This window comes from Malaclemys terrapin, chromosome 15, assembly GCF_027887155.1.
Source record: "Malaclemys terrapin pileata isolate rMalTer1 chromosome 15, rMalTer1.hap1, whole genome shotgun sequence".
NCBI lineage: Eukaryota > Metazoa > Chordata > Testudines > Emydidae > Malaclemys > Malaclemys terrapin.
In genome coordinates, this window is record NC_071519.1 from 27,186,908 (window position 1) to 27,214,512 (window position 27,605).

The 27,605-nt window shown below is 45.5% G+C and overlaps 1 protein-coding gene and 1 long non-coding RNA gene across 3 annotated transcripts in view; one reads left to right on the forward strand and one right to left on the reverse strand.

Annotated features, from left to right (window-relative positions):
- Positions 1 to 21,677, forward strand: part of LOC128823248 (uncharacterized) — a 209,060-nt gene extending 187,383 nt beyond the window's left edge. Inside the window, exons 3-4 of the long non-coding RNA XR_008441708.1 lie at positions 19,023 to 19,126; positions 21,492 to 21,677. This is a non-coding gene — a long non-coding RNA (uncharacterized LOC128823248). The remainder of the gene's footprint in view (positions 1 to 19,022; positions 19,127 to 21,491) is intronic.
- The window catches only part of SORL1 (sortilin related receptor 1), a 97,117-nt gene that overhangs the window by 38,540 nt on the left and 30,972 nt on the right, over positions 1 to 27,605 (reverse strand). For both annotated transcript variants that reach the window (XM_054005433.1, XM_054005431.1), the window contains exons 7-24: positions 24,360 to 24,461; positions 22,775 to 22,944; positions 21,965 to 22,157; positions 19,964 to 20,081; positions 19,363 to 19,436; positions 16,395 to 16,483; positions 13,363 to 13,541; positions 10,982 to 11,168; positions 9,462 to 9,590; positions 9,014 to 9,099; positions 7,248 to 7,420; positions 6,503 to 6,634; positions 4,863 to 4,954; positions 4,021 to 4,267; positions 3,027 to 3,165; positions 2,050 to 2,223; positions 1,752 to 1,865; positions 876 to 998 (exon numbers count right to left, since the gene is read on the reverse strand). In XM_054005433.1, the coding sequence (XP_053861408.1) occupies positions 876 to 998; positions 1,752 to 1,865; positions 2,050 to 2,223; positions 3,027 to 3,165; positions 4,021 to 4,267; positions 4,863 to 4,954; positions 6,503 to 6,634; positions 7,248 to 7,420; positions 9,014 to 9,099; positions 9,462 to 9,590; positions 10,982 to 11,168; positions 13,363 to 13,541; positions 16,395 to 16,483; positions 19,363 to 19,436; positions 19,964 to 20,081; positions 21,965 to 22,157; positions 22,775 to 22,944; positions 24,360 to 24,461 (2,521 nt within the window). The remainder of the gene's footprint in view (positions 1 to 875; positions 999 to 1,751; positions 1,866 to 2,049; positions 2,224 to 3,026; positions 3,166 to 4,020; positions 4,268 to 4,862; positions 4,955 to 6,502; positions 6,635 to 7,247; positions 7,421 to 9,013; positions 9,100 to 9,461; positions 9,591 to 10,981; positions 11,169 to 13,362; positions 13,542 to 16,394; positions 16,484 to 19,362; positions 19,437 to 19,963; positions 20,082 to 21,964; positions 22,158 to 22,774; positions 22,945 to 24,359; positions 24,462 to 27,605) is intronic.

The window sequence follows — 27,605 nt, forward strand, 5'->3', positions numbered from 1 at the left end:
TGCTCAGCTGCCTTTGAAAATCAGGCCAGAATCTCCTTTGAAATTAGGGATTCTGAGCTCCTTAAGAACTGCTGCAATGAACTGGCTAGTGTGTGCCTTCACCACTGCCCTCTGCTGGATGGAGGTGGAACTGCTCAACACTGCGCCATACAGCCTAGACTGCACACAACTAATGGGAGACTCCCCGCTCGGTTAGGCGCCGGTGCTGTTAATGAAGGAGGCTGAGTCCTAACCCTGCTATTATTGTGCTCATGACGTGCAGCATAGGTTTCTTACCAGTCTGAAGCAACTGGGGGAGGGTGAAGGGGAACCTACTGCCGCAGCACTTAATTTGTAGCCCCGGTGGCTTTAGGAGATACCAGATCTTGGAGTTGTCTACCCTGTCTGGGTGCCTCAAGGCAGCTGTGTTTTCACCCTGCTCCAAGACCGAACACACCAAGTCTCGGAAGCTGCATGAGTACAATTTTCAATCCCTGCTTGATTATTTTTGTTTCATGGCAGGTGAGGGGAGCTGGGAACATCTGATATCAGAGCCTCGCTGCCAGCTCAAGGCGTGACGCCTCGGGTGGGGTGGATATGGGCTGTCATTGCACTTGCTTGCTCCTTTGTCCTTTGCATCTCACCCCCTCCCCTGGATCACTTCTGCACTAGCTGCCTGACTGCATCCAGGGAGGGGCTAGCAAGCTCTGGACAGTGTGCAAGGTGCGTCCCCTTCAGTGCTCTCCTGAGAGCCAGAGATGCTGCCTTGCCCTGCCTCCATCCGGGCAGGCTCACCCCCTGCCTGGTGGATTGAACAGTGATATTCTTCCTAAGGGGGGGGGGGAAGAGAAAGGACATCCAACTGAGACAAACAGCTCGCTCCTTATCACGCTTACCGCAGTGGCTTTCATCACTGTTATCTCCACAGTCGTCCTCCAGGTCACATTTATAGGACAGCGGGATGCAGGTCCCCGAGCCCTGGCAGCGGAACTGAGTCTCACTATCACAGACTGTTGTGGCTAAAACAAGGCGGGGGGGAGAGAAGCGAGAGGTTTCAAGGCCACCAATTAAATAATTCCTTCCGTGACCCAAACTCACATGTTAAAATGACAGCAATGGGAATCAAATGGAGGGAAAGAGCTTCCTCAGAGCTATTCTTGCTACAGATTCTGGCTGTGCTGGATGAATTTCTCCTGGTTCAGGGCAGGAAGGGCTTAATGGTCTGACCTGGAGATGGGACTGAAACCAGTGCCACACTGCAATACCAAGCCTGGAGAAAGTGCCCTCCAGCCGGAGAGAAAAAAAGGTGAGGAATCATGGCTGGGGGGGGCGCTTGAGTCTAAGCAGCCATCAGTCAGGAACCTGAAGAGCAGCTAAGCCTAGGGACACGTTTTGGCCTGGACTTTGTCTTATTGTTCAGTTGCTTGGCATTCGGACCCAAATCCAGGTCCTAACTTTGAACCTGGCCCTGTTTCTGTAATGGCCTGAGCCATACCTCTATGACTGGGGGACAGCTTGGCCAGATGGCTGTTTCTTCCCTTCACTGGGCTCTTTGTCTGATTTTCATTCAGAGGATGGCCTTCTCCTTGAATGTATCTAGCTTCATTAGGATATCCCACGCCACAAGGGCTTGTAGGAAGGGTGGAAAGACCATATTCATTATTACTAATCCCTTCTCCATCACTGGTGGAAGCATTTTGCTCCCCAGCCAGGCTTGATAAATGATTACCGATCAGGACGCACACACAAAGTGACCACAGAAGGACACTTACGGCAATTCTTCTCATCGCTCATGTCTCCGCAATCGTTATCGTTGTCACACTGCCAAATGCTGTTGATGCAATTCCCGTTGAAGCATCTATACTGGTTAGGCAGACAGGTGTTATCTAGTGCCCAGCGTGTGTTTAAAAAAAACAAACCAACAAGCTACCATTAGGCATAGCACCATTATCTTTGCTCTTTCTAAGCTTTACGCTCCAGGTCAAGAGGTAAAGTCAAGCTGACCTATCTCCCAACCAAGGAATTTGTTTTTCAGGATTAAATAGCAGCAGGAGTTAACCAGCGTTTTACCTTCCTTGATGCAGGTGGTGTTCTTCAGCACGTATCCATGTGGACAATCACACCTCACTTCCCCTGATGGGAGCACGCTGCTGGAGACTCCCTCAGGACACTTGCAGCTTCTGCTGTTGTTTGATTTGGGCAAACACAACAAACTGCAAGGCTTGGTGATGCAGGCATTCTGCCCTGTTGGGAGGGATCAAAATAACTAGCTGGCACTGCAGTACAGGGCAGGGAACCTGACACTACATCTCCGGTCATCCCCTTGATTCAAGCTGCTACGCAGGCTCTCTGGGCACCTGGGTGTCAGTTTCACTTGGCTATGTATTGAGTCTGGGCTTGGGAGATGCCAAGCGCCCTCCACTCCCACTGACTTCAATAGGGCTTGAATGCACACTCAGTGCCACACTAGATCAGGCCCTTCGATCCTAGTGAGAAGTGGTTTACAGATGAATAAGTAAACAGGATACACTGCGCAGATCCCCCGCTGCCTTATATAGTCGGGAAATATGAATAATTAAAGGGAGAGTTTTTTCTCCTCCTCAAATGAGATGGCGAAGTCAAACCACGCTCTTTGGGACAGAAAACATATTTTTATTTTGTTTGTACAGCGCCTAGCACAAAGGGGTCTTGGTCTACAATGGATGAAGGATGGCCTAGTGGTTAGGGCGCTAGCCTGGACTTTGGAGACCGGGGCGCAACTCCCTGCTTTGCTAGCCCCCTCGTGGGTGATTTCTCTCCCTCACTTCTTCATCTGTACAATGGTATAACAGCACTTCCCTACCTCAGGGTGTTCTGGGAATAAAATACATTAAAGACGGTGAGGCACTCAGATACTATAATGATGGGGGGGCCATACAAGCAGTTAAGATAGACAAACTCCCAAATCCCATTCAATAGGAATTAAGCAGCCAAACACCCTTGCTGGCTTTTGAAAATCTCAGCCTACAGTCTACTTAGAAAAGGTCTTTACAAACACTCCACATTACCTGTTGTCTTTCCTCTGTAGAAGATTTTCATATCCATGATCCCATTTAATCGGCCAACTAAAATCTCCATTCTCGACCCACTGTATTTAGATGCTCTAAAAATACTCAGCTGCGACCAATCATTCCAGTAGATTTCATTCTGAAACATAAGCTTTGTTCCTTAGTCCATGCTTTGGTGGAGACAGGCAAATATTATGACCTCTGCAAACTTATTCTTTTCCAAATTCAGGATTTGAAGGAGGATCTACAGATCAGGAACTCCCGGTTAATCCTGATTTTTTTCATCAAACTAGCCAATGCAGAAGACCAATTTCATAAAGTCAGTTTCAACCGAAAACCGAGGGTCATTTTTTGCATAGACGCTGCCTGTGCCGCTAAGATTTCATATACCACTAATACTACTTTGCACTTATATATTGCTCTTCAAGTGGCTTCAAAATGCTCTGCAAGGCTAGGTCAGTGTCACTACCCCATGTTATAGATAGGGAAAGGAGGATTGTATTGGGGTTCAGTAATTTTCCCAATGGAGTCACAAAGTGAGTCAACAGCAGGGTCTGGAACAGAACCCAGGTCTTCTGACTCCCAGCTCCTACTTGCTCATGTCTGTTTATATGGACAGAGCAGTACAAACAAGAATTAGTAAGGCACAGATATGAAGCTGGGTTCAGATAAGCAGACAGACAGACAGGCATCTGAGACATTAGCCAAAGGTTATCCAGACTACTGCGGCTCTGAAACCTACGAATCTCAGGAGAACAGGATTGTCAGAATGTTTCTTAGGCCCAAAGGAAAGAAGCTAACAAAGCCTTAAAACTGACCTGTGCAGAACCTGAAACAAAAGCCATGTGTGTGCGTTAAGGCTGCAAACCTTTTAGTGAACTGAGTCAGAGTTCATGGTGAGCTTGGGACCACTCAACACAGCTCAGCGTTTATCATAGTTTGGGCTGAGCCCTTATATCTACTATACTTATCTCCACACACACTGTATAAATACCTTAAATACAGCAATAGCATAGGGATGAGGAAGACTATCCAGTATCACAGATCTCTGCATCCCATTGAAATCAATCCTCTCGATTCTATCCATATAGGCTTCCGTCCAATAGATCCAGTGATCATCCACAGAAATGCCATTTGGCCATCTCACTCCCTCAGAGACAATGCAACTGGCCGATGAACCATCCATATCGCTTCTGTAAATGCCAGGTCTAGAGTCTCCCCAGTCTGTCCAGAACATCAACCTGATTATGTCCATAAGCAGAGTTAATTTAAAATAATAATACAAGGCCTCATCTAAACAGGTGCCCCCACAAAACCGTGAACTCCACTCTTTAAATCGTATCTCGCAGAAAGAGTATGTCTTTTTAACAGGAACTCAATGGAATTCAATGGACTGCACTTGGCAGGGGAAATATCAAGGCTCCAGGACTGTATTTAAATATCACGTGAACCACACGTAAAGCAGTGATTCAGCAGACAGTCAGTTTCTAAGAGGTCAACTTCTCACACATTAGCACAGTTACATCCACTGAAGAGACCGGCGCTCTGCCTCCTCTGCTCCATGACCAGTGGCAGCTATGGAGGTTCTTACCAAGGGAACGTTATTGTGAGGGAAATGGAAAATTGCTCCCCATCTCAATCGAATTGAAGCCCAGTAACCCGGATCATAGTATTTAGGTGAGAAAGAGCCATGCAGGAAAACAGCTTTCAAAACAGCAAATGGAGGAGCACACTACTTCGATCTTGTATGAATTTAGTACTGATGAAAAGTGCTGGATTGACTTGGTTGATTTTAATACCAATTAACACGACTATTCACAGATAAGTCCTACTCACCCTTCTTTAGGCACCAGAGCTAGGGCTCTGGGTCGTTCGAGTACAGAGGAATTCAGAACAGTAAATCGCAAGTCTCCATCTGGGTTGGAAACCTAGCACAAGATGTAGCGGGTATGGGTTTTGTTTGCAATATGAAGAACAATTGCATTGTTTAAAATTAAATGAAATTCTGTAGCATTTAATTACAACCATATAGCAAATGACAGTTCAATGCATACATACTTGACAAACAGTTATCTTAAGGCAAGTGATAAAAGTTTATGGGCTTCATTTACTTATGTGATTTCCACACTGCTGAACAAATTGCTTACTGCCGTAATGCCCTATGTGCAGCAAATTCTATCCCGCCACATTACAGAGAGGAAATTGTTCCATTTAATGCAGCTCAAATAACCTGTTGCAGGTAAATTACTTGACAAATTTATCCCTTATGTTCGCCAGCCGCTCACAACTTGTCCTTAATTTTGAGGAGTGTGTTTGTTATTGGGCTGTAGCTGAAGAACGGCTTATGCAAGCAAATTTGGGCCTATGGGCTCTGCTGGGAACCCTTCATTTGAACCATTTGTAGTCTATAATTTGTCACCAATCATAAACCACATGATATTGTTTCTGCTCACTGTCTGGATGAGTATAACTTTTAACTAGGAGAAAGAGGAAGAGTGAGTAACGGCAGAACAAGAAGCAATGGTCCAAGTTGCAGTGGGGGAGGTCTAGGTTGGATATTAGGAAACACTATTTCACTAGGAGGGTGGTGAAGCACTGGAATGGGTTACCTAGGAAGGTGGTGGACTCTCCCGCCTTAGAGGTTTTTAAGGCCCAGCTTGACAAAGCCCTGGCTGGGATGATTTAGTTGGGGTTGGTCCTGCTTTGAGCGGGGGGGGGTTGGACTAGATGACCTCCTGAGGTCTCTTCCAACCCTAATCTTCTATGATTCTATTCAAGTGAGGCACAAAATTTGGGGAGGAGTAAGCTTTTGTGACAACATTCGTGCATCTTTCACGGTTCACCACTATTTTCCTGAAGGAACCAGCAGTTGTCCAAATATAGGTGAACAACAACAGAGCAAACGTGCCATGTTTATTTACGAGCGTATTGTGAATCCCTTTTTGGACCATTCAGCCTGCCCTGAATGTGTGTTATGGATCTGAAGGTGTTATATGGGTCTGAAAGTGTCAAACTGATTTACAGTAAGCCCTCTTCCATCATCATCATCATAGCAAATCCTAAAGGGATGTAGTCTCCTTGCAGATCGAGCACCAAGCAGATCGATCTTTACCTAGGTCCATAAGACAATCTGGCTGGATATTCAGTCTATGTCCCTCACTAGCGATCTTACTGCCGCTTTTGGCGCCTACATGATTACTGATGGTGGAGCGGCATTCCTTGGGAAATGCATTTTGTAATTCGCTGATCTTCCATCTTAAATACAAAAGGCTGAATCCTACTCTGCCTTATGCATGAGTAGTTGCAATAAGCCCTTGGATGAGAAGGCTGAATGGCCTTACTGCCCCTAATATGTCAGCCAACATCCAGGAATGGGAACTCACAGCTACACATGGTGCAACAGACTGAAGGCCTGGTAAAGACAAAGCAAGGTGGCTACAGCTACCTGCTGTCATGAACATCGGTTGCAGACATACCTCAATTTTTGGAATACCAGCATTCACCCAGTAAAGCAACTGACTGAGAGGTTCAAAGGCCAACGCTTCCACTGTTTCTAGGCCAGTGCTAATGATTATCTCCTGTCCGGAGCTGCCATTTAGACAAAGACGCTAAAACAAACAAACAAATAGAAAACTCTAAGCATCAAGGTTAGTGCACTCAGCTGTTTGAGGTGGGGAATTAGCAAAGGAGCCACTAATGAGAAAAACCTAACAGCCGTATTTGCATTGCAAAGCATATCTATTACAGCTCCCCGGAGATACATCCATTTCTGGGATGGAGGGGAGGCCAGGAGATAAACAGGTGTCCAGCACAAGAGAGGGAATAGGAGAAATGTTTGGCTAAAGGGGAAAATACTCCTCTTGTGATATGTGCCATCTTTCATTTCCATTCATAGCAGAAGATAGGTGCTACGGCTGTATTTTTCATTAAAAATAAGAAGCTTAGCTCTTATACAGGGCTTCTCATCAACCTCTAAGCACTCTACAAAGGAGGTCAGTTTCATTCTCTCCACTTTACAGATGGGTAAATTGAGGCACGGGAACGTGAAGCAATTTACCTAAGGTCACCCAGCAGGCCAGTGGCAGGACTAGTATTCCAGTCTTCTGAATCCCAGTCCACTGCTCTCTCCACGAGGCTATTATATCACACAAGGTATTCGCTGTTCTAGGAAAACATCCCAGAGCACTGTGCTAGGCAGGGACTGCCCAGAACCCCGCTCACCTGGATAATGTCAAGCGTCACATCCGCCCAGTACAAACAGTTGTGGTCGTAATCAAAATCCAGAGCCACTGCCCCTCGCAATCCAGTCAGAGGCAACTCCTCGCTGATTCCAGAAGAGAGATCGTACCGGTGGATGGAGTAGCGCGTGGCATACAGAATAAACTCATTCTCTTCTAGAGGTACAGAGAAATATTTATGTAGAAGCCTTTTCCCGTGAGTTCCCTTGGGGATAAGGTGAACAAATGGGTCTTCTTCATTTCTGACCAAAACCACACAGCTAGGACCTTATCATAAATGAGAATCAGGCCCTTGTTTTTGGAGAGAGAAGATTTTAATTGGTGTTTGTCAGTAGCCAGAGATTTCTGTAACTCACATGGAAAAGTGAGAGGAAATCATTACCGCTATTATTTATTCAGGTCGGTGGAAAAAGAGGGTGGAAATTGCAAAAGTAGGTTTTGAAATTCCTTTCTTTTATTTACAATGTTAAATTTTGTCAACATTAAAAAAAAATGAACCAGCTGAAAACATTGGACAGTTTTTTCTTTTGGGCAAAGTGCTTTCTCTGGAGCCTAAATGCATTTAATGTTTGTGAGTCATAAAAGTGACTAAGTCGATAGATCCCGATTGGAGTCTTCGGGGTCTAATGTAACAAATACTTATCATGTAAGAATTTGGGGACCATCTGTCTGTTTTGTACAGTACCTAGCACAACGGGGTCCTGGCCCAGGACTGGGACTCCTAGGTACAGTAGTCTGTACCAAAATCCCAAATCAGGTGAGGTTTGCTCTTGTAGAGAACATTTCATGCCTTTCTGATGACCACTCGGCCCTTCCCTAAAACACCAATCAGGCTGGGGGCTGGAGGGAGGGAAAAGAGTAGGGGATCCTGATTGACGCCAAGAGAATAACTCCCATTGATTTTGGCTTGCTTTGGCTCATGCGCTATCTGCTCCCTTGCAGATACCGCTCCCCCTCTTGTTCTTGCACATTAATCACGTTGCCCCTGACGCAAGATTCAATTAGGGCTCTAATGAGCAGAATGCAAATTATGTTGGCAGCACATGGGTGAATGAGATCACTGCAGGGCCCTCATGTCTGGAAAGGGAAGGGGAGGGGGCGACATCTTCGTGTGACTTGTCTGGCTCACACCACTGAAGTGCTAAGGTATAAATTTTTCCCTGCATGGGCACAGAAAGCGCCAAATGGCCGTCAGACACAGTGGGGGCAGGACAGGCAGCAGTGGCTGTATGGGGGCTCTGCAGGCTGGGTAAAGGGATGGAGAGAGAGAATTCTTGCTCTATTTGTTCTGTTTTAATCTTATTCTACACCTATTACAGTATGAGTCAGGAAATCATGGAGGAGTTTGGTTCCCAATTATCACCTATTTTCATGTCTTCAGCTCCCCTCAGTGAGCAAACGGTGTTCAGCACCTTGTGGAATTCAGCCCTGACTCTAACACCCAATCAAGTGGAGTTGGGGCATCTGAACTCCATGTCACTTAAAAGTGTAAATTCAAACCTGCTCCCATGTCAGAAACTCTTACTGACTCCAATGCGAGCAAGATTAAACCCTCAAAAGCTATGTAAGGGACCCAGAAGGAAGAAATGACTTTTTACATGCTCAGATATTTCAGCTGCAGTTCCATTACCTTTCTCAGATTTCTGAGAGCCTCGTGGGAATTTGTGGATAGTTCCTAAACAGGCAGCCAAAGGAACACAGACTTTGCTAGGAAGCAACCAGGGTGGCAGTGCTCCCATAGAGACTTACCTGCTAGAGGGCATGGCACCAGCTCCCCTTCTAGCCGTGATTCAATGTCTCCTCCTGAACAGGTGTCACCAGAGATCTTGCGGTAGCTGGAATGTATATACACACACACACATTCATTTCTTAAAGGAAAAAGCTAGCATACTCTCATGTGCAACCAGTGCAACCAACTGGTTCTCGTAGGATTTAGAATTAAACCACATTATATTGTGTACTCCATGGGTGCATCCCTCTTAATCATTTATTAATCTGATCCTTCTTTTAATACCATTCAAATAAATTTCATAAACTTAGATTGTAAACTCCTCAGGGTAGGAACCCTCTTTTTGTTCCGCGTTCGTACAACACCTAGCACCATGGGGTCTGACTTGGGGGCCCAAGAAACTACAGTAATGCAAATACATAATAATAATTTGAAAAGTCAAGTTTCTTGCCCATGTGCAGTACGTACCCTCTAGTCTTTCTATACGTTGAGCCAACGGGACAAGGCACAGGTGGGGAATATGGTTTCCCAGCAAATTCAGGATCAGGGACACAAACTTCTAATGATAAGTCATCGCTCAGTTTAAAACCAAAATCACTGAGGGTAGAGGGGGGAAGAAAGGAAATGCTATCATGTTATATTGCTACTTTCATGTATTCTTTGCAACAGTGTTAGAAACACAAAGTGTTTGGGAAGACCATTAATTGTAACATTCAAATGAATAACAATGTTTTGAAATCAGACAGCAGCTTGTATCGAAGAACCTCAAAACATTTTATATGCATTAAGTAATTAAGCCTCACAATCACTAAATACATTAGGGCATGGGTGCCAGCACTGGACTGGGACACCTAACCCTGCCACAGGATTACTGGGTGACGTTGGGCAAGTCCATGTGCCTCAGTTTCCCAACTGTACAATGGGGATACAGTAGAACCTCAGAGTTATGAACACCAGAGTTAGGAACTGACCGGTCAACCACACACCTCATTTGGAACCGGAAGTACGCAATCAGGCAGCAGCAGAGACCCCACCCACCCAAAAAAGCAAATCCAGTAGAGTACTGTGATAAACATAAACTACTAAAAAAAATGGAAAGCGGCGTTTTTCTTCTTCATAGTAAAGTTTCAAAGCTGTATTAAGTCAATGGTCAGTTGTAAACTTTTGAAAGAACTATAATGTTTTGTTCAGAATTATGAACATTTCAGAGTTATGAACAACCTCCATTCCCGAGGTGTTTGTAACTCCAAGGTTCTACTGTAATGATGTTTACCTCCTTTGCGATCTATGGATAAAAAGTGCTAGATAAAAGTATCGTTGTTACATTATCTTAATTTTACAGATGGGTAAACTGAGGCACAGACTGGTCAAGTGATCTGTCCAAGGTTACACAATGAGTTAATTGCAAAACTGGAAACCAATCCCGCAGTCCTTTATTCCCCTTCTGACCAGCTGTAACCAAATTCATCATTATTCCTTCCTAACAGGAAGCAGAACTCTTTATAAAAATCTGGCCCCCTACTCAACAATTCACACGTTAACGAATAACCTTTACATGTGATTATCAAAGCAAAGCTCCTTTATCTTGACAGCTGTTTAGTTTCACTGAAGTCTAAATTAAAAATAAAATTACGTAGCAGTGCCAATCCCATCCCTCTGGTTAAATGGTCTCTTAGCTTTTCTATAGTAGCTCTCTGTCTTTGGAAATCATCCTCATCTATTTTAAAGCAGAAGTAATGAGGTAATAATACTTTGCTTTTCTACTGCACCTTTCAGTCTCTCAAAGTGCTTCAAAGACATGAATTAAACTTCTTGCCTCCTATTAATGAAATGATGTTTTCAGTCTATTTAGTCTGCTCTGCTATACAAACAGGCCATAGATACAAAGAGAGAAATAAATTGGATCTGCTTATTTGCTCACTGTTGTTAGTTACTGATATTTATAACTGAATAACAACCCAGACTAAAGGGAATTAATTGGTACTTACCATTCAAAGTCTTCTCTTATACATGAGCAGTTGGAGACCATAACTGGTCTATCAAAATCTTCCCCATTGAAGCAGGTCGCATGAGGAGTCCTCCTTTTGAAAACTGTCTTATGCCCCAGTAAGCACTCATTACCTCGCTCGTCAGAGGGTGACCACAGTTTGTAATCGTTTTCTGTGCAAGGGACGCCTATGATAAATGATATGCTTGGTTAAATAAAAAAAAACTCACCATGACCTACATACCCAAGACTTGAGATTTAAAAAGAGGAGGCCTGATTTTCCTCTGTCCTTGTACCGGGAGTCGTCCTTTACCCCTGTGCAGAATGGGTGCAAGATGCTGGGGGGCTGAAGATGCTAACCACCTCTGGAAGCCAGTTGCTCTGCTAGCATTTTGCTCTTTGCACAGCTGCCAACAACCACACAAGGTGCAAAGCTGTGGAGAATCGGGCCTAATATTTTGTCTTTTCAGGAGCCTGAGTTGTATCGTATGAACATGCACATTCCCTGCTGCTTCTATCCCAAGAACAGCACCTCGGGGTAACCTCACTGATTCCCACATGCTCCTCCCCTCTCCCTGGGGTGCTGGGATTTCACAATATAAAGGGCTCCCAGAAGCCCATGCAGGGGATATGAGCACACTTAGTGTGCTGAAGAGCAGGCTCTTAAGCATGGATTTATGGACTGGAAGATCTATTGATACATAGATTTTCTGAGGCTTCGCCCTACAGAGCAGGCGAGCAGGGGGAAGGAGCAACTCCCAGGTCTCAGTGCTCCGGTTGCACTCTGCAGTTTGCAGTGGGATTCCTCTCCACCATGCCCTGCCGAGTTCCCCAGACTCCAAGCCCAGTTTACAGGACCAGTGCTGCGGGGAAAGAGTTGCATGTTAATACCTTTTATGCCTAGGGTTTAAAAGGGGGAATGGTCTACTCAAAGGCTGGCCAATGCAGCCTTTCCACTTCCCCCACGTTAACTGCTCAGTTCTGGACAAAGTTGGCAGTGGCTGAAATCCTCTTATGGAGCCAGTTTTCCCTCTCTTTCACACCGGGGGAATCAGTGGAGTAGGACCCACATGCCCAAAACAAATAGAAAAAGGCGCACAGCGTAGGGAAGAGGGGAGACGTTCGGTGACAGAAGGCTATAAAGACTCCAAAGCAATGACAGTGCATTTGCGACGACTTACTTAAATGAAGTCAATCCGATCCCCAAACAGATCCATTTATAACAAAACATCAAGGGAATTGGTTATAACTTTTAGTCCGGCAAATTCCTCTGCCAAGTGTAACTGTTCTTTGATTACAATGCTGCTGCGCAATCAGAGCTGAAATTGGTTATAAAACATTCATTGGCCTGGCTTTCAGAAGTGGGTTGTTGGGGTGTTTTATTGTTGTTGTTTTCCCTTTTTAAAATCCTTCAATCACCTGAGACGAGATTTTAGCTAGAGAGGAAATTGTCCTTGGCTGGCATTTCCGTCTAAAAACTCCGCGAATGGGCATTAAGGGATACAGAACCTGAGGAAGGGGAACGGTGTCCCTAGCCTCTGTTTGTCAGAGAGTGGAGATGGATGGCAGGAGCGATCCCTTGATCATTACCTGTTAGGTTCACTCCCTCTGGGGCACCTGGCATTGGCCACTGTCGGTAGACAGGACACTGGGCTGGATGGACCTTTGGGTCTGACCCAGTATGGCTGTTCTTACATATCACTGACGTTCCTGGCATCTGAAGGTGAGTCTCTCTTAGGGTACGTCTACACTGCAATGAAAGACCCGTGGCATGGGCTGTGGCTGGCCTGGGTCAGCTGACTCAGACTCACGGGACTATAAAACTTCAGTGTAGACTGTCAGGCTTGGGCTGAAACCTGGGATTTGAGACCCCGCGAAGGGGGGGTGGGTCTCAGAGCCCAGGCTCCAGCCCAACCCTACATGTCTACGCTGCTATTTTTAGCCCTGCACCCCAAGCCCCGTGAGGCCGAGTCAGCTGACCCAGGCTCTGACATTTGGTGCCAAGGGTTTTTATTGCAGTGTAGACATACCCTTAGGCTCTGAGCCTGCCAAAAGGGCCGCGTGGGTGGAGCCCTCGAGCTTTGCAGCGCCCTGCTGAAGAGCTGACTTGCCTTTCAAAGAGGTGCTTGTGAAAATGTTACTGGAGATGACCAGGCTGCACTTCCTCTTTCTCCCTCTCCGCAGATAAGCAACAGCAGCCCATGAGTACATGAACTTTTAAAGGCCCTACCTGTCCCCAAATTAATATTCAATGGGGGAAGCTGCAAGGATCTGCTGCTTTTCAAGGACTGGACACCCGTGTGTTTGAAAAGCAAGGGGGTGGGATAAACAGACGCCGTACGTGCAAAGCTCAACGCCACGGGAATACGCCAGGTCCCTTACCGAGCACGTCAGTGGTGTTGATCTGCAGTATCAGCCAGCTGTGGCCGTTCTCTTTATAGGAGCCGAAGATGGTGAACACTGTGCTCTTCTCCCCTGGCTCAGTGAGAAGTCCATACACAAATACCGGTTTCTCTGAGAAAGTGAACGTTTTCCAGGTCTCCCCTTCATTTGTGCTGTACCTAGAGGGGGAGAGACCAGGACAATGGGACTGCTGCAAATAAAACTCCTGGTGGCCTCCTCGTTGGGATTCGTTTGCTCATTTCTAAAGTTACACAAAACCAGGTACTTTCAAAACCTTACTCTGGCCATGGTCATGACTAATAACACTTGGCTTTTCCATGCGTAGATCTCAAAGTGCTTCACAAAGATAGATCAGCCCCCTGCTGCAGGGGGGAAACTGAGGCACAAAGAGACGTGACTTGCTCAAGGTCCGTGATAGCGCCAGGATTAGAAGCCAGATTTCCCGATTCCAAGTCCACCGGACCACACTTATCACAAACCAGAAACAAGCAGCTGCATAATTTATCTGGACGATAGCTGGTTTTTATAGATACACATGCACATGTAGGTCATAGGACAGTGACAGCGGCCTGCAACTATGTGGCTTGAAATTCTGTCAATGAGAAAAGCCAAAGCTCGTGAGAGTCTGTGCCCAAAAGGAAGAACGTGGCAGAAGCCGATCTGTAGATGGTAGTTGGTTTCCCAACACCACAGATGGGAACCAGAACATATGAAAATTCCCTGCAGGGCTCTGTGACCCTTTTCAGAGAGACTGACCCCGAAGCGGCCAAGAGACATTGGTATGAGGCAGCACATGTGCTTCCTTGACACAAGAGTGATGCTCATATCATAGACTAAGTTTTGGGCCTTAGTTTTTGGACGCCAAAGCTACGTCAGAGGGGATGCTCCCTTTCAATGTACATCTCTGTAGCCTATTTAACTTTTGTAGGAATCCATGGTCTTAGTCATGTTGAAACCTCTCCTGCATAAAATTTAAATTAAGCTCTTAAGTTAGTTCACTGTCAGAACAGCTGAGAGAAGCAGCCCTTCCAGTGCAAAAAGGAAAAATAAGCCAAAGCATTTAATGGCATTTGGGAAAAAATAGGCAGTCTTTTCCCACGTCTTTTTGCAGTTATCCAAAATGGTGGGCTGTAAACTGATTCTGCAAACTGTTATGCGTGCAAGTAACCCATGCTCATGCTAGCTGCCCCCAAGGGCTTCTGACGGACCACACACACACGAGCAAATGGTTGCAGGATCAGTCCCTATGGCGGTAGAGCAAGCAAAGTAATTACATGCTCAATGACCCACTTGAAGCTAATTACCCCAGACCTATAAAGCTGCAAGAGAGAATCCAACCGTTGACATTAAGTGTGTTCTAACAGCATTGCTGGGCAGTGTATGAATCTGGTGGGGGAGCACATAAGGCAATAAACATAGTTGCCATGTCCTGAAAATTGGTTGAAAAGCTATTTTAAACTTCAGAACCACTGGCCAATGATCCAGCTGATGCGGATGGAATCCCAGGACGGGGGCAGGGCTTAGTCAGAGGCCCTGAGGAATGGAAAAGGAAAGGGGAAGAGGCTGTGACAGAGACAGCAAGGAGGCGAATATATACATGGATACAAAGGAATCCCATCATGACAATAAATGCTATCTAAACAGGCCTCAACTAGGAGGCTGCCCACCAATGTACGCTGTAGACATTTACTGGAGAGGGAGATGATGTGATGGAGTAGTGTACACCTAAGCCCAGCACTGGGTGCCACGGACTCTCCTATTTTTTTTTTACATAATTAGCCCGTGGAACTCATTGCCACAAGCAATAATTAAGGCCAATGGCCCAGTGGGATTAAACAAAGAAAAGAATCAGATAGTTACATGGACAACAGGAAAATTCAGTTACATTAGATGGGGGATATAAGCCTTATGCTTCAGGGAATGAACTAACCACTAAGTGACAGGGCTAGGGAGAAACCTCCCCTCTGGATAAAAGGTTTCTCTAATCACAAGGGAGCCATGCTGACTAGGCCAAGTGTTTGCTTCTTGTTCACATGGATCAATGAGAGATTGGATTCGTGTATCATATTTTGCCAGGGCTCCAAATACCTTGGGATGTAGCATTCAAGGACAGGTGGGATGCTGCAGGAAGAAAGCCTGGAGCATAGTTGCCACCACTGGTCAACGGTGGGTGTTAAATATTTGGGGTCTCGAGCACCCATGTAAAGGGGAGGGGAGATTGGGATTGTATAGGGGAGAAAATTCAGAATGTGTAAGATCAAAATAATTAAAAAATGCTTTCCTCGGTTCTAGCGTAATATATAGGTCCGTCCCTGAGACGTTGGGGATGTGTGTTTAAAAAAAAAAACCCTCCTAAAATAATATATATCCCAGTCCAAAGTGTAGCAATGCTACAAACCCTCATACACCTTCCAGTTCTATTGTCTGGGGGGCTGACCCGCCCCTGCGTTGCAACAGCATACCTCCACTGAAGTCAATGGAATTGCCCTATTGCAAAATGGAAGGATGTACTTGGGGTTAAAGCACTGGGCTAGAGTTCAGGTGACCTTGGTTCCATTTCTGACTCTGCCACAGATCTCCTGTAGGACACTTAATCGCTCAGTGCCTCAGTTTCCCATCTGTAAAATGGGGATAATGCCACCTCACCTGGTAGAGGCTGTGAGGATAAAGCCCATAGTGTTGGTCACGCACTCAGACGCTATGCCTATAGGGTCCATATAAGCACCAAGACAAAGAGAGAACCGCGAAGAATAAGGCACAGAGCGACCACTGTACACAGACTGATATCCTGTATACTTCAGCCTATTCCTTTTCCACTAGTGAGAAGTTTCTTTACAATTTTTAGAAAGGGGCAGGGGGGAGGGTGATGGATTAGCATATCATGGATAGGTTAAGGGCAAAATCAAGGGGCCACTTGCTATTCTATTGTTTTTGTTGGCTCACATCTCTTGGGAAGTCATCTGCTTCTGTCAGGTAGTTTGAAAGAAAACCTATTCACCCCAGTAACTTACTTGAGCTGGTCTGTCTCTGTGCCCTGTGTTATTGCGACAAGAATGCCACCATGGTCACCCCAAGTGTAGTAATGGGGGCCGGACAGTGCCTGAGAAAAGAAACATGGACACAAGGAGCTTAATGAGAGAATGCTGAGGTGGCTTGAATGTGAGGTTATAAAGCATCACATGAACCATAACATAACCACAAAGGCTCTCATTCATCTGAGTCCTTAAGTGTATTCATCCCGTGTTGAAGTCCAATTGAAGCTTTGCTGAATCAGGGCTGAAATCCTTGCTATGAAACATGCTCTATAAGAACTGGGTGTTTGAACCATGCTGACTTTCAGGTCTCCTGGGCTGCAGCAATAGAGACTCAAGTGTTTACAGGCTGTGGTCTGGGGTCAACTGAGAGCCTAGAATCATAGAAGCATAGCACTGGAAGGGACCTCGAGAGGTCATCTAGTCCAGTGGGGGGCCACCAAAACAGACCAGAGAGCAGGGCCAGCGTTAGACTCACTGGGGCCCAGGTCTGAAGCCAAAGCCCGAGCCCCCCCACCTGAGCTGAAGCCAAAGTCTGGGCAACTTAGCTTTGCGGGGGCCCCAGACAATTTCCCTGCTTGCTACCCCCTAATGTCAGCCCTGGCTTTTAATCTACTGGATATGCAGAAAAAGAGTTGTGGCTCAGGTGGGCCATGGAGTTTTTATAGCACGTTGGGGGGGCCTCAGAGAGAAAAAGGTTGAGAATCCCTGATCTAGTCCAGTCCCCTACACTCATGGCAGGACTAAATATTATCTAGACCGCAGCAGAGTTACTCTGAATTTGCACAGCTGTAACCAAGAGCAGAATAGGACCCTGGAGCCTTATTCTCCTCTCACTTAAACTGGTGAAAATCAGGAATAACTTCACCGAAGTGAGAGGAGCTGCACTAGTGTAAACGAAAGAAGCCCCCTGAATCTAGAGAAGTTTGTTGTGTTTGCAAACCTTCCGGTGAGCTGAGTGGAGACTGGTGGTTTCCCAGGATTTCAGCCAATTTTGTGTTCGAGTCTGTGATGTTTCTTCAATACTAAGAAGCCAAAGGGTGCTTGGAAACCACATGTTAAATGGTCCAACAGCCAGTTCACACATCCATCACAAGAAGAAGCACTGTCGTGCGTCAGACCCACCCGGAGCTCTGTTTTGAAACAATATCAGCATTCTACAGACCACTGCGCTTTCCAGGCTGGAGCAGATGATTTTCACACAGCTGCTTGCCAAAACAGAGAGGCAGAAACTGAGGTCACTCCTGCACAGTTGCAAACTCAAATGTGCTCAGTCATTTCCCTTCTGCTCCCCTCTTTGCACAAAGAGGAAGATTTAAACAATCCCACTGAGTAACTCAGAAGCCAGGGTTTTGTGAACTGTGAAGCTCCCTCTCTTACTCATCACATTTTTACCTTGTACTTCTACATGGAGCCCTCCCTGTGCAAGGTCAAGTCAGAACAGGAAGAATGCATGTGGCTGTCTTGCTTTTTAAGATCAAACACTTCCAAGTCACCCCACAAGTTCTTACGTGAAGAAACACAGCTCCCCCATTGCCTTTCCTAGGTTGAATCTTTGATATGTACATGCTTTCAAGGACAGGGGTTCTTTGGACAAGGTTGTATCTCGGCAGTATCAAAAACAGCGGCGTGTTCCCACTGCGGCCCAAACATTAACCAAACCGCACAGCATTTACTGGGAGGAAAAGGAGGCCGTTTTAGTCACAGGATTAAACAGTTTACAGATGTTGAAACACCATATTACACTAACAGCAAAATGTACAGACAGACCACAAACCATGCCACAGACCAGAACACCCAGTTAGTAAAGAACATTCAACACCCGTAAACTGAGAACAACATCTCATTCCACTGGAAGATGCCAAGGGGCTTCTCAGCCACTCAGACAGGCAGAAAGCCCTGGGTTTTCTCTGAGTTTTGTCTGCATTTTAAGAGGGCAATACTCAAACATAGAAGACATATAAATAGGTACATCGAAAGCTTTAATCCAACATGTCTGATGCCTCTGAAAATCCAGATGAAAACAGCATTAAGCACAAGAGGAATGTAAACATTCTCGCTTCCCCGGGTCCCCTGAATTCAGCAATCCTCAGTGATGCCCCAGTATGTGCTATTATTATTATTTCCGTTACAATAGCACCTAGAGGTGCCAACTGACATCAGGCCTCCACTGTGCTAGGTACTGCCCCAAAGAGTTTGCAATCTAGAGAGACAAGAAAAACAGAGGAAATGATACTGTGTCTCTTCGCAGATGGGGACTGAAGTTTAATCTCTCTTGACTAAGTGACTTGCCCAAGTTTGCAAGCAAGGCGTCTGTAGCAGAGCTAAGAACTGAATGCAGATCTCCCCAGCTGGAATTCACTGCCTTTAACACAAGGCCAAACTTCCTAACCACGCACTCTGACTGATGGTCCAGCTGCATGAAACTGGTCTTTCTAGTCCAGCCCCAGAAGGCTCTAGCTGTATGTTGTGCCACCTTTAACTCTATATTGCTTAGTTTTGCCAATTTTTAAATGGTTTTAAACTATTTTAATAAATGATGTTTTGCATACATGTGGAAATCTATGTACACAGGCATCTTTAACACACTTGGAAAATGTCTTGCAGAACCGTGCAATACAGAAGAGAAAACTGGTGCTTTCCACTGTTCCAAGCCCTTCTATGGATGAAATGGCACCGCCAGACTAACACATACTGTAGCATCTGTCAGAGTAAGTAGGACCAGAAAACATTGGTTGTAAGCTCAAAGCCCTTTTTAATTCCGTTTCTAGGGTATTCCGCACATTTCAACCAAAGCTACTTGGTTTGTGCTTGGGGCTGTGAATTAAGGATGTGTCAGCCACCTTTAATATATAATGTACTCTATATAATAGTTACAGACTAATATAGCAATGCTTGCCCCACAGAGCAAACCACCATGCAAGTTCAATGCAAATGGTATCCTTACCTCTCTCCACCTCGCTCCTGCACTGCTTGAAACGTACACGTTCGTTTTGCTTGCCATGTTCTTGCCCACCGAGCCTAAGAAATGAGAGCATCATTTTTCCTGATATTTCTTAGCGGGTTTCTTAAAACAAACTCAGCCCCCTCTGACCTATTTTTTTTTTTTATTTGTAATCAAATGAGTTGTTTTGGAGGAGTTAATTTTTCATACTATCAGTGAGTTACTTTAAATAAGAAGTTTTAAAAGATGATGATTGCAGGTTTTAAAAGCAAGCAGGAAAACGACATCAAGATAAGTATGGCCAGATGAAATCGGCTCTGTTTGAAATGTTCAACAGAGCGAGCCTTCTGCAATAAAACAGTGAGTCAGATATTAGTCCCTGTATGCTTTAAAAAAGCCTTCATTTTGAGAGAGGCAGGAACAGAATACAAAGTGTGTAATGGGTTTCTACCTCCAGCAATAGGGTGGTGAAATTTATTGTATAAGGAGTGCTGAGGACAAAGGATTGCAAAATTCATATTTTAATTGATTTTTTTGTAACAAACAATGTTTTTAATAGATGTCAATAGGAACTCACAGGTTCAGGCTCTCGAGAAAAATATACCTGTGGCAATGATCAGTCCTGGAGCAGATTCTTTGGAGAGAATGGGCATCCTACGCAACTGGAAGTTAAGCAGCTGACTCAGTCGCTGGGCCAGATGAAGAGAGCAGCCCTTTGAAAACTGGAATAGAAAAAACACACTCTGCCACTTGCCATTGTAAAAGGCATTCGATGTGCCATGATCCTATGTGAGCATCTCAAAATGCTTCCCAAACCTTTGTAAATTCAACCTTCCAACACCCCTGTAAGGTAGAGAAGAAACCTTGGTCACCTCTCAGCTGGACTACAGCAATGTGATGTACCTGCGCATAAAGCCTTCAGCGTTTAAGAAACTCCAACTGGTACAGCCCGATGCAGCGTGTCACCTCAGCAACAGAAGGTACCACGAGCACATCACACTTGCCCTCCTCTCCCTACACTGAGCTCTCACAGACTATCGAATCAAGTTCATGGTCTTGGTCCTTCAAGGCACGCAATGGCCTGGGCCCAGGATATCTGAAGGACCCACTAAGGATCCAGCATGAAGACCACGGTAGAAATTTCTGCTCCTCTGGCAAAATGGAAATCTCTTCAATAAGGGTAAAGCTTGTCTGTACAGAAGAGAGAGCTGGCCCAAGACTGTGCAATGAACTCCCCCAGGAACAAAGCTCAGTGCCTCAGTTTCCCCATCGAGAAGAAGAAGAATGCTTCCCTACCTCACAGGATAAATTCACAGGTCTGCGTGTGGTGCTCAGATACTACAAAGACCCCACCATAGAAAAGCCAAGAAACCAACAAGATTATATGATGTAAAATCTGCCTATAGTGAACTCTTCTGATGAAATTCCTTTTGCAGGGAATGTGTCCTGGGTTTTTTCAGTGCCCTGCAAAATGCAACTAAATGTATCATTTATTTTTTCTGAATAACAAAAAAATAAAATAAAAGGGGCCTCCACTGTAATCTTTACAATGCCTAGAAAAACTGTGACCTTCAAAACATTCATTAAAAGCTACATTTGGAAGGGGAAAAATCCTGAAGAACACAAGGGAAAAATCTCCCAGCATTGTAATAAAAAAGCCACTAACAGACACACAGAAAGTGTTCTATTGTCCAGATGAATCTGCTTAACGTTTAAGAGACTTTCACAACATTTTCATATTTAAATATGTCATGCTTGTTCAGTGCATCAAGCCACTTCCCCACGCCAGGTCCTTGTGCCTAGCCCCCGACTGGGGGGCTAGACTTGGTAGTGCAGCCGGCTGGGGAGCAGGTCTCCGATAAGACAAAGTACATCCATATGCGGGATCCACAAAGATAGGGCACTCCTTAAACCCTCTTACCCCACACTAAGCGAAATCGAGCCCTATATTTTTAGCATCTGTGTGATTTGATATTGAGACAACAGGTGGAATCCTGGCCCTATTGACGTCAATGGAAGTTTTGTCACCGACTTCAACAGGGCCAGGAGTTCACCCACGATCTCTTCAAACTGGTACCACCCCAGATCCTTTCAACTGACTCTGTTGTAACTGGCATTTCCTCTCTTTACAGTAGACACACAGAAGCTTCATCAACAATCAAGGCTAACATCAGCCTCCTCTAACCAGCCGGCTAGGGAAATGAATGGAAAGGCTCCTGCCCCAGTACTGACCTAGTGCTCCAGGATGATGCAGGGGGCTGCTGGAGGTGCCATCGTTCTGACCCCTACATCAAACCAAGGTCCTGTCTCCCAAGATCCTCTGACACTTTTAGTACTGTAGGGTGCTTAACCCTGGTTTCCACCCTCCCTGTTTCCACCCTCCCACAGGCTGTACCACAGGGACTGATGACCGGACATTTCATAAAACAGATTACGTTTTCATTTTTGTCACCTTTCTTTTCCTTTTTATTCCTGCGCTGATCCTTCCAAGGGTTTACCAAATGGTTAATGACTGACCCAACAATTCTTCAAAGGGGAAACGAGGTTAAAAATGCTCCCTTCCTCACCCCCCCCCCCCAAAACACCGGGTTCTACTCATTGTTACCTCGCAATCTATCTTTTCTCCATAACCTGTATACGCCGGAGCCTGCAGGAATTCCCAGGTTCCACCTTTGTCAAAGGTGATGACAGACCTCATGTTCTCTTCGCTGAACGAGCCGTTTATCAGGGTGGCTATGTACACTCCTCTCACACCCTCGACACGGTGGAAATCTGCAAAAGGCTCGTTGGCAAAATACCTGCAACGGAACGCAGGTGTGGGTCATTTGGTTAACTGCAGTAAGGGCTGGGATTCTGGGGGAGAACGCACAGGTACATTCAACGTCAGGGGCTTCTCTACTCAGAGAAATATCCAGAACAAACAAAGCATGGAAAGCCAATTTACTGAACGAAAGTGACTCATTTACCTCTGTCGACTAAACTCAGCCCTTTCATCAAATGCTTCTACTGAGTCACCTCAAAGCCTCTAGTAAGAAGAAGCCCCAATCTCGCTGTACCTTCCTCACAGTGTAGGTTCTTCAGACTTAGGGAATAATGCTCCGCTCACTCATGCTGGTCTTACGCCATTAACGCAATGGAGTTACACCTAAGGACCTGGTCTAAACATAGGAGTGGGAGCCCAGAACTCCTGAGATCTAATCTCAGCTCTACTACTAACTTCTTCTGTGATCTTGGATGAACCACTTAACAACTCCACCTCCTCTGTATAATGGGCAGAATGCCTACCTTTTAGGGGAGTTGTGAGGTTAAATGCTCATTACCTGCTACCCACTATGTTGCATCTTCTCCCAGATGAACCCCATCTTGAGTTCCTCAAGCCACGGGAGTCCCATCAAGCCGGCCCAGCCCTCCTTACCTGACCAGGGTATCGCTGCCCGCCCCTCCAGGGCTGTAGTACAGCACATTTTCTAAAGACAGAGAAAACTTCAGGCCTTCTGCTTCTGAGATGTAGAGGTTGGTGCGGTTGTTACTGTGGCTGACACACACGAACACCTGGTCCTCGGATGCATCCGCAATGTAGTATTCCTTAGGGGGCGGTCAAAGACATTAATTCGCTCAGCCTATCCCTCACTTACGTAGACACACACTGGGAGGTTTTCCTACCCTCCACTGTTTGTTGTTTCCTTTAAGGTGCCTAAAAATAAATCTTCCTCCCTCCACCGAAAACAGCTTTTCCACTTGGCAAACAAATTTCTCCCCTCTGCTTCTTGCACACGTGATCTCTCTCTCTCCCCCTCCTCCTCCTCCACCAAACCCCTCCTCAAAGTGCAGTCTGTCCACAAAGAAGTCCAACAAAGATTAGCACAGCAGCATTCTTAAAATTCATCCTGCTCACACTGGTTCGCCAAGCCGTATCTGTGCCTGGCCCATTTCTGTTCAGATCTGAACAAGGCTGTCAACGCCTCGAGCACAGAACATACCCCGCTTATTTGCCGAATGCTGTGCGTACACCTCAGCAAGTATCACGAAGGCAGCAGGGCGCTTGTCTGTGCGTTCCTGCTTTGGGAAGTGGCAGAATCAGCAGTGCCAGCCCATCTCTGGGTTTGCTGGGATAATATCACAGGGGTCTTTGAAACCCTGATTGAGCCACTGTGCCCCTTCTGCGTGGCAGAGCATGAAACATTCCAGACCGGACTGTTCTGTCAAAAGCACTGGCCCACACTGATCTTACACACACACTCTCAGGAGGCACAATCCTTCCCCAGCTTCCGCCCCTACCCCCGAGGGGGACACATGTACACTGCACGGTCCTTTTGCAAAGTGCTGCAAGCTCACCTCGTCCCATTTGCTGCCAGCCAGCTCCACAGGCTGGTGTAGAAGGTGGGTGGGCCATGACACTATTCTGTTCTCTGTCTATTCCATGACATTATTCTATTTGGGCTGGGATGTATCCACAACGGTGCTAGCAGGGAGCAGCCCCCATACCCCCCCAGTTTCCGGGGTTATTGTGACAGGCCCTTGCACGAGGGGAGAGAAGGCCCCCCACAGACAATGAGATTCTGGGACACAGCAGTGCTGTCAGTATTTAGAATCCAGAGGCCATTCCCCTCTAGATCATACTAATTTAAAAACCTCTGCCTAAAAAAAATGGTCAGAACTATTTTTCTCGGCTCTCTCAGCCTCGATCCTGCAAACACGTATGCACGAGTCATTTTACTCTTCTCTGTAGCCCCATTGATATCAATAGGCATCATGCGCATGGGTAAAGTTACTCCTGTGTAAACAGCAGGATCATTGTGACACTTTGCTTCCATTCCATTCCAAACATGAGAAGGCCAAACTGTTTTGAACGAAGTATGGAATAAGACTACCTTTGCTACCAATCTAGCTACTGCAGTTACTAGTTAACGAGCAAAAATGCTATTCGGATCCTATACACAGCGAAGGTGCCTTTGGCTGAGGGAGGAATAAGTAGATGCCATAAATCAACTCCATTTTACCTTTATTGGATGTCTGGTTACAAACTGCGCAGCTCGCATTGGCTTGCGGTTGAAGGAAACCCAGAGCTGGACTGAAGTTTGCTGCTGGCTGCCCAATAAATGCTATGAAGAGGAGGAAAAAATGTTAGGAATCTTTTTTTTATTCCTAAATTCACAATAAAATAATATACCTATAAAACAGGTTAAAGACAGAGCAGATACAAATTAACAAACTCAACAGTAGAAAAAGCAAGCAAATATCTTACCCACTCTCCAAAAAAAAACCACAACACAGTAACTTGATGGCTAGTTTGGATGGGATCCTGAGGTACTAGAATACTAAAAACATAAAAATGACTTAACTGTTCCCTGTGATTGTGAAACCTGAAAACTGTACGTCCCCTATGCCAGCAGATGAGATCTTATTATTGGTAACATAGCAACCTCTTGCAATTTATTCATCTATTTGCCCCATATACTGTCAGTGCTAACTAAGGAAACAGGAGCCTTGGAAATCACATAGATTGGATATATGGCCAGAAAACTAGCTTGAACCTGTTGGGGATTTCTCGGTCTTTTTGAGAAAGAAGAGTGAGATCCCTTTCAAATGCACAGCATTGAGTCTTTAGATTCTTCATTGTTCTGAGCACTCTCTTGGAAGCTGGAAACAACCCCACCTCTCAACTGATTAGCCAGGCTGTCAAAAGCTGATGTTTTCCTCCCATAGTTCTTCCAACTAGACTGCATGAAATTCACGTCTGTTTTTATTTATGCCCTTTGCAGACTAGCCGCAATGCTTTCATGTTGACGTTTACTGTTTTAGGGATGAGTATCCTGTTATAAAAATCATGGCCAACATTTCCAAACATGGGATGTCTAAGTTAGGCACCTAAATCTGTATCTAGGCTCCAAAATAAGTGGCCCAATTTTCTGAGTTGCTGAATACCCACAATTCCCACTGAAATGAATAGGAGTCAAGGGTGCTCGGCACCCAGGCAATGAAGATGCCTGTAACCAGATGTATCAACCCCCGACTGAGCAAACAGGGGCTGACCAATCACTGTGGGCCTAGGAGACCACACCCTTTCCCCCCTCCCCACCCCGCACATGCTCCAGGTGGAGGGGACAGATAAAAGGAGGCAGCCCAGCTCAGTTGGGGCTAGTGGAGGAGGAAAAAGGACATGTGTTGCAGGCTCCTGGAGAGGAACCGTTGACTCGCCAGGCTGTTGGGACCATGAAGCTGAATTATGCTGCGGATGACCAGCCGACTGCAGAATCTGATAGATGCTGAGTCACTGCCAGCCCAGGAGATGCCTGAGATGGGCTTTATGGTAGGAACTGACCCAAGGAATGTATTAGGAGCTGATGCTTAATGGGGAATTTACTGGCTTCAGAGGGCCCTGGGTCAGAACCCAGTGCCCTAGGGTTCCCCTCTCCACAGCACTTACCACTAGGCATGGCTACTGGGGACTCCTGATTTAGACTGATTGTTCACTCTGCCCTGCACAGAGGGTCAGATCCCCCAACTGCTTTTATCTGCCCCAGCCAGGAGGCTCAGGGGCTGCAGACTGACTGTTTGCTCAGTCCTACAAGGAGTCCTGAGCCCCTTGATCATGACTGTTTGACTCAACAGGCAATCCTGACAACTGTGTGATGGGGTGTATCAACCCCACACCGGGCAAACGAGGGTGGCCCCACTTGACACATTCAGCCCGTTACAGAGCCTAACTATGGATTTAGGTGCCTAACTCAATGTTGCCAACTCACCCAATTTTATTGCAATTCTCACAATAGTTGTTGTTTGACTTAAAGCCCCAGCTCCGGGAGTCATGGGATTACATGAGACTCAACTCCCCCTCCTCCCCAACCTTTATGGTTGCAGAGGAAACCTTGAAAATGTGACTCAGTGAACCCTAAAGGCTAAAAATCCAGAAGGCAAACCAAAAAAACCTTAAATTTTATTACGTTGTTTAAAATCTCATAATTTTTAAGCCAATCTCATGATTTTTTAGGACCTGATTTGGGAATTCTGAACATTTAGGGTTGGCGCTGCTGCTAAACGTCATGCTCCCAAGTTGGATATTTTAAAATAGCAAATTTTCTTCTCTGTTACTCAAAAGTGCTCAGATTGTTATAACTATATTGCAAAGGGGAACAACGGGCAGGGGGACATCCTGAAAACCTCTCTCCCCAAATCTGCAACATTGGGGACTGATCTCATGCCACTTCGACAGTAGTAAGAAGGCTGATTCAATGATTGAGGCACTAGTCTGAGGTTCAGGTTCAATTCCCTGCTCTGCCACAGGCTCACTGTATGTCCTTGGGCAAGTCATGTAGACTCTCTATGCCTCAGTTTCCCAGCTGTAAAATGGGGATAATAGCACTACCCTCCCTCACAGGGTCATTGCGAGGAGAAATGCATTAAAGATTATGAGGAACTTAGATACTAAGGTAATGGGGGCAATAAAAGAAAGATGTGGGGGACAAAGGCCTGTATCTCACAGAAGAACGAGGAAACTCCGAGTACAAATTTGCAATGTTTGCTTCCTATTTGGGTTAATTTAGCATCAAAAAGGATACAGCTCCCATTGACAATAAAGCTAACGAGAACATCTTAACTCTCTCAGATGACTCAGGGCCTGATCCCGCTTTGGAACAGACCCAGTGCCAGGTCGATATATTCAAAAAATTGAAGGCTTCAGTTTTTGCAGGATGTAACTTTTAGCAATTGAAAGCGTCCTTCAGACATTCTCTTCAGACATGCTTTTACCTGTTGAGAGTATTCACATGGCTACGGGTAAACATTACTCCAACTCCGGTGTATGCTCACTACTTGAATGCACAGAAAGCATTAAACTTTTTGGGGGAACCACAGAAAAGTGACTAGGGGCTGGATTCTTAAAAATGTCTTGATAATGGTAGGATATAAACATAATGTGTTTATATTCGGGGGGGGATAAAGCTTTTCAGATCAGATTAGAATAATTTTGAAGTCAGTCAATTTAATGGCCTTAATCTATTTGACTTGTGTCCTTCTAACTAAATTATTGCAGGCATATATCCTCTTTCCCTAGCTCCACCCCACTATTGTCAATTTCTGCCTTCCCTTTACTTATAAGCATCTAGTTCTTTCTTGCCAGAATTCCAGCCCTTTGTAGCCTGACCTAGTTCTGCCTACCTCACTAAAATCAAATAAATATATAAAAATACTGCTGTTCCAAGTCGATCTCCTATCAACCCTGAACAGCACATTGTTAAAAAAAAAAC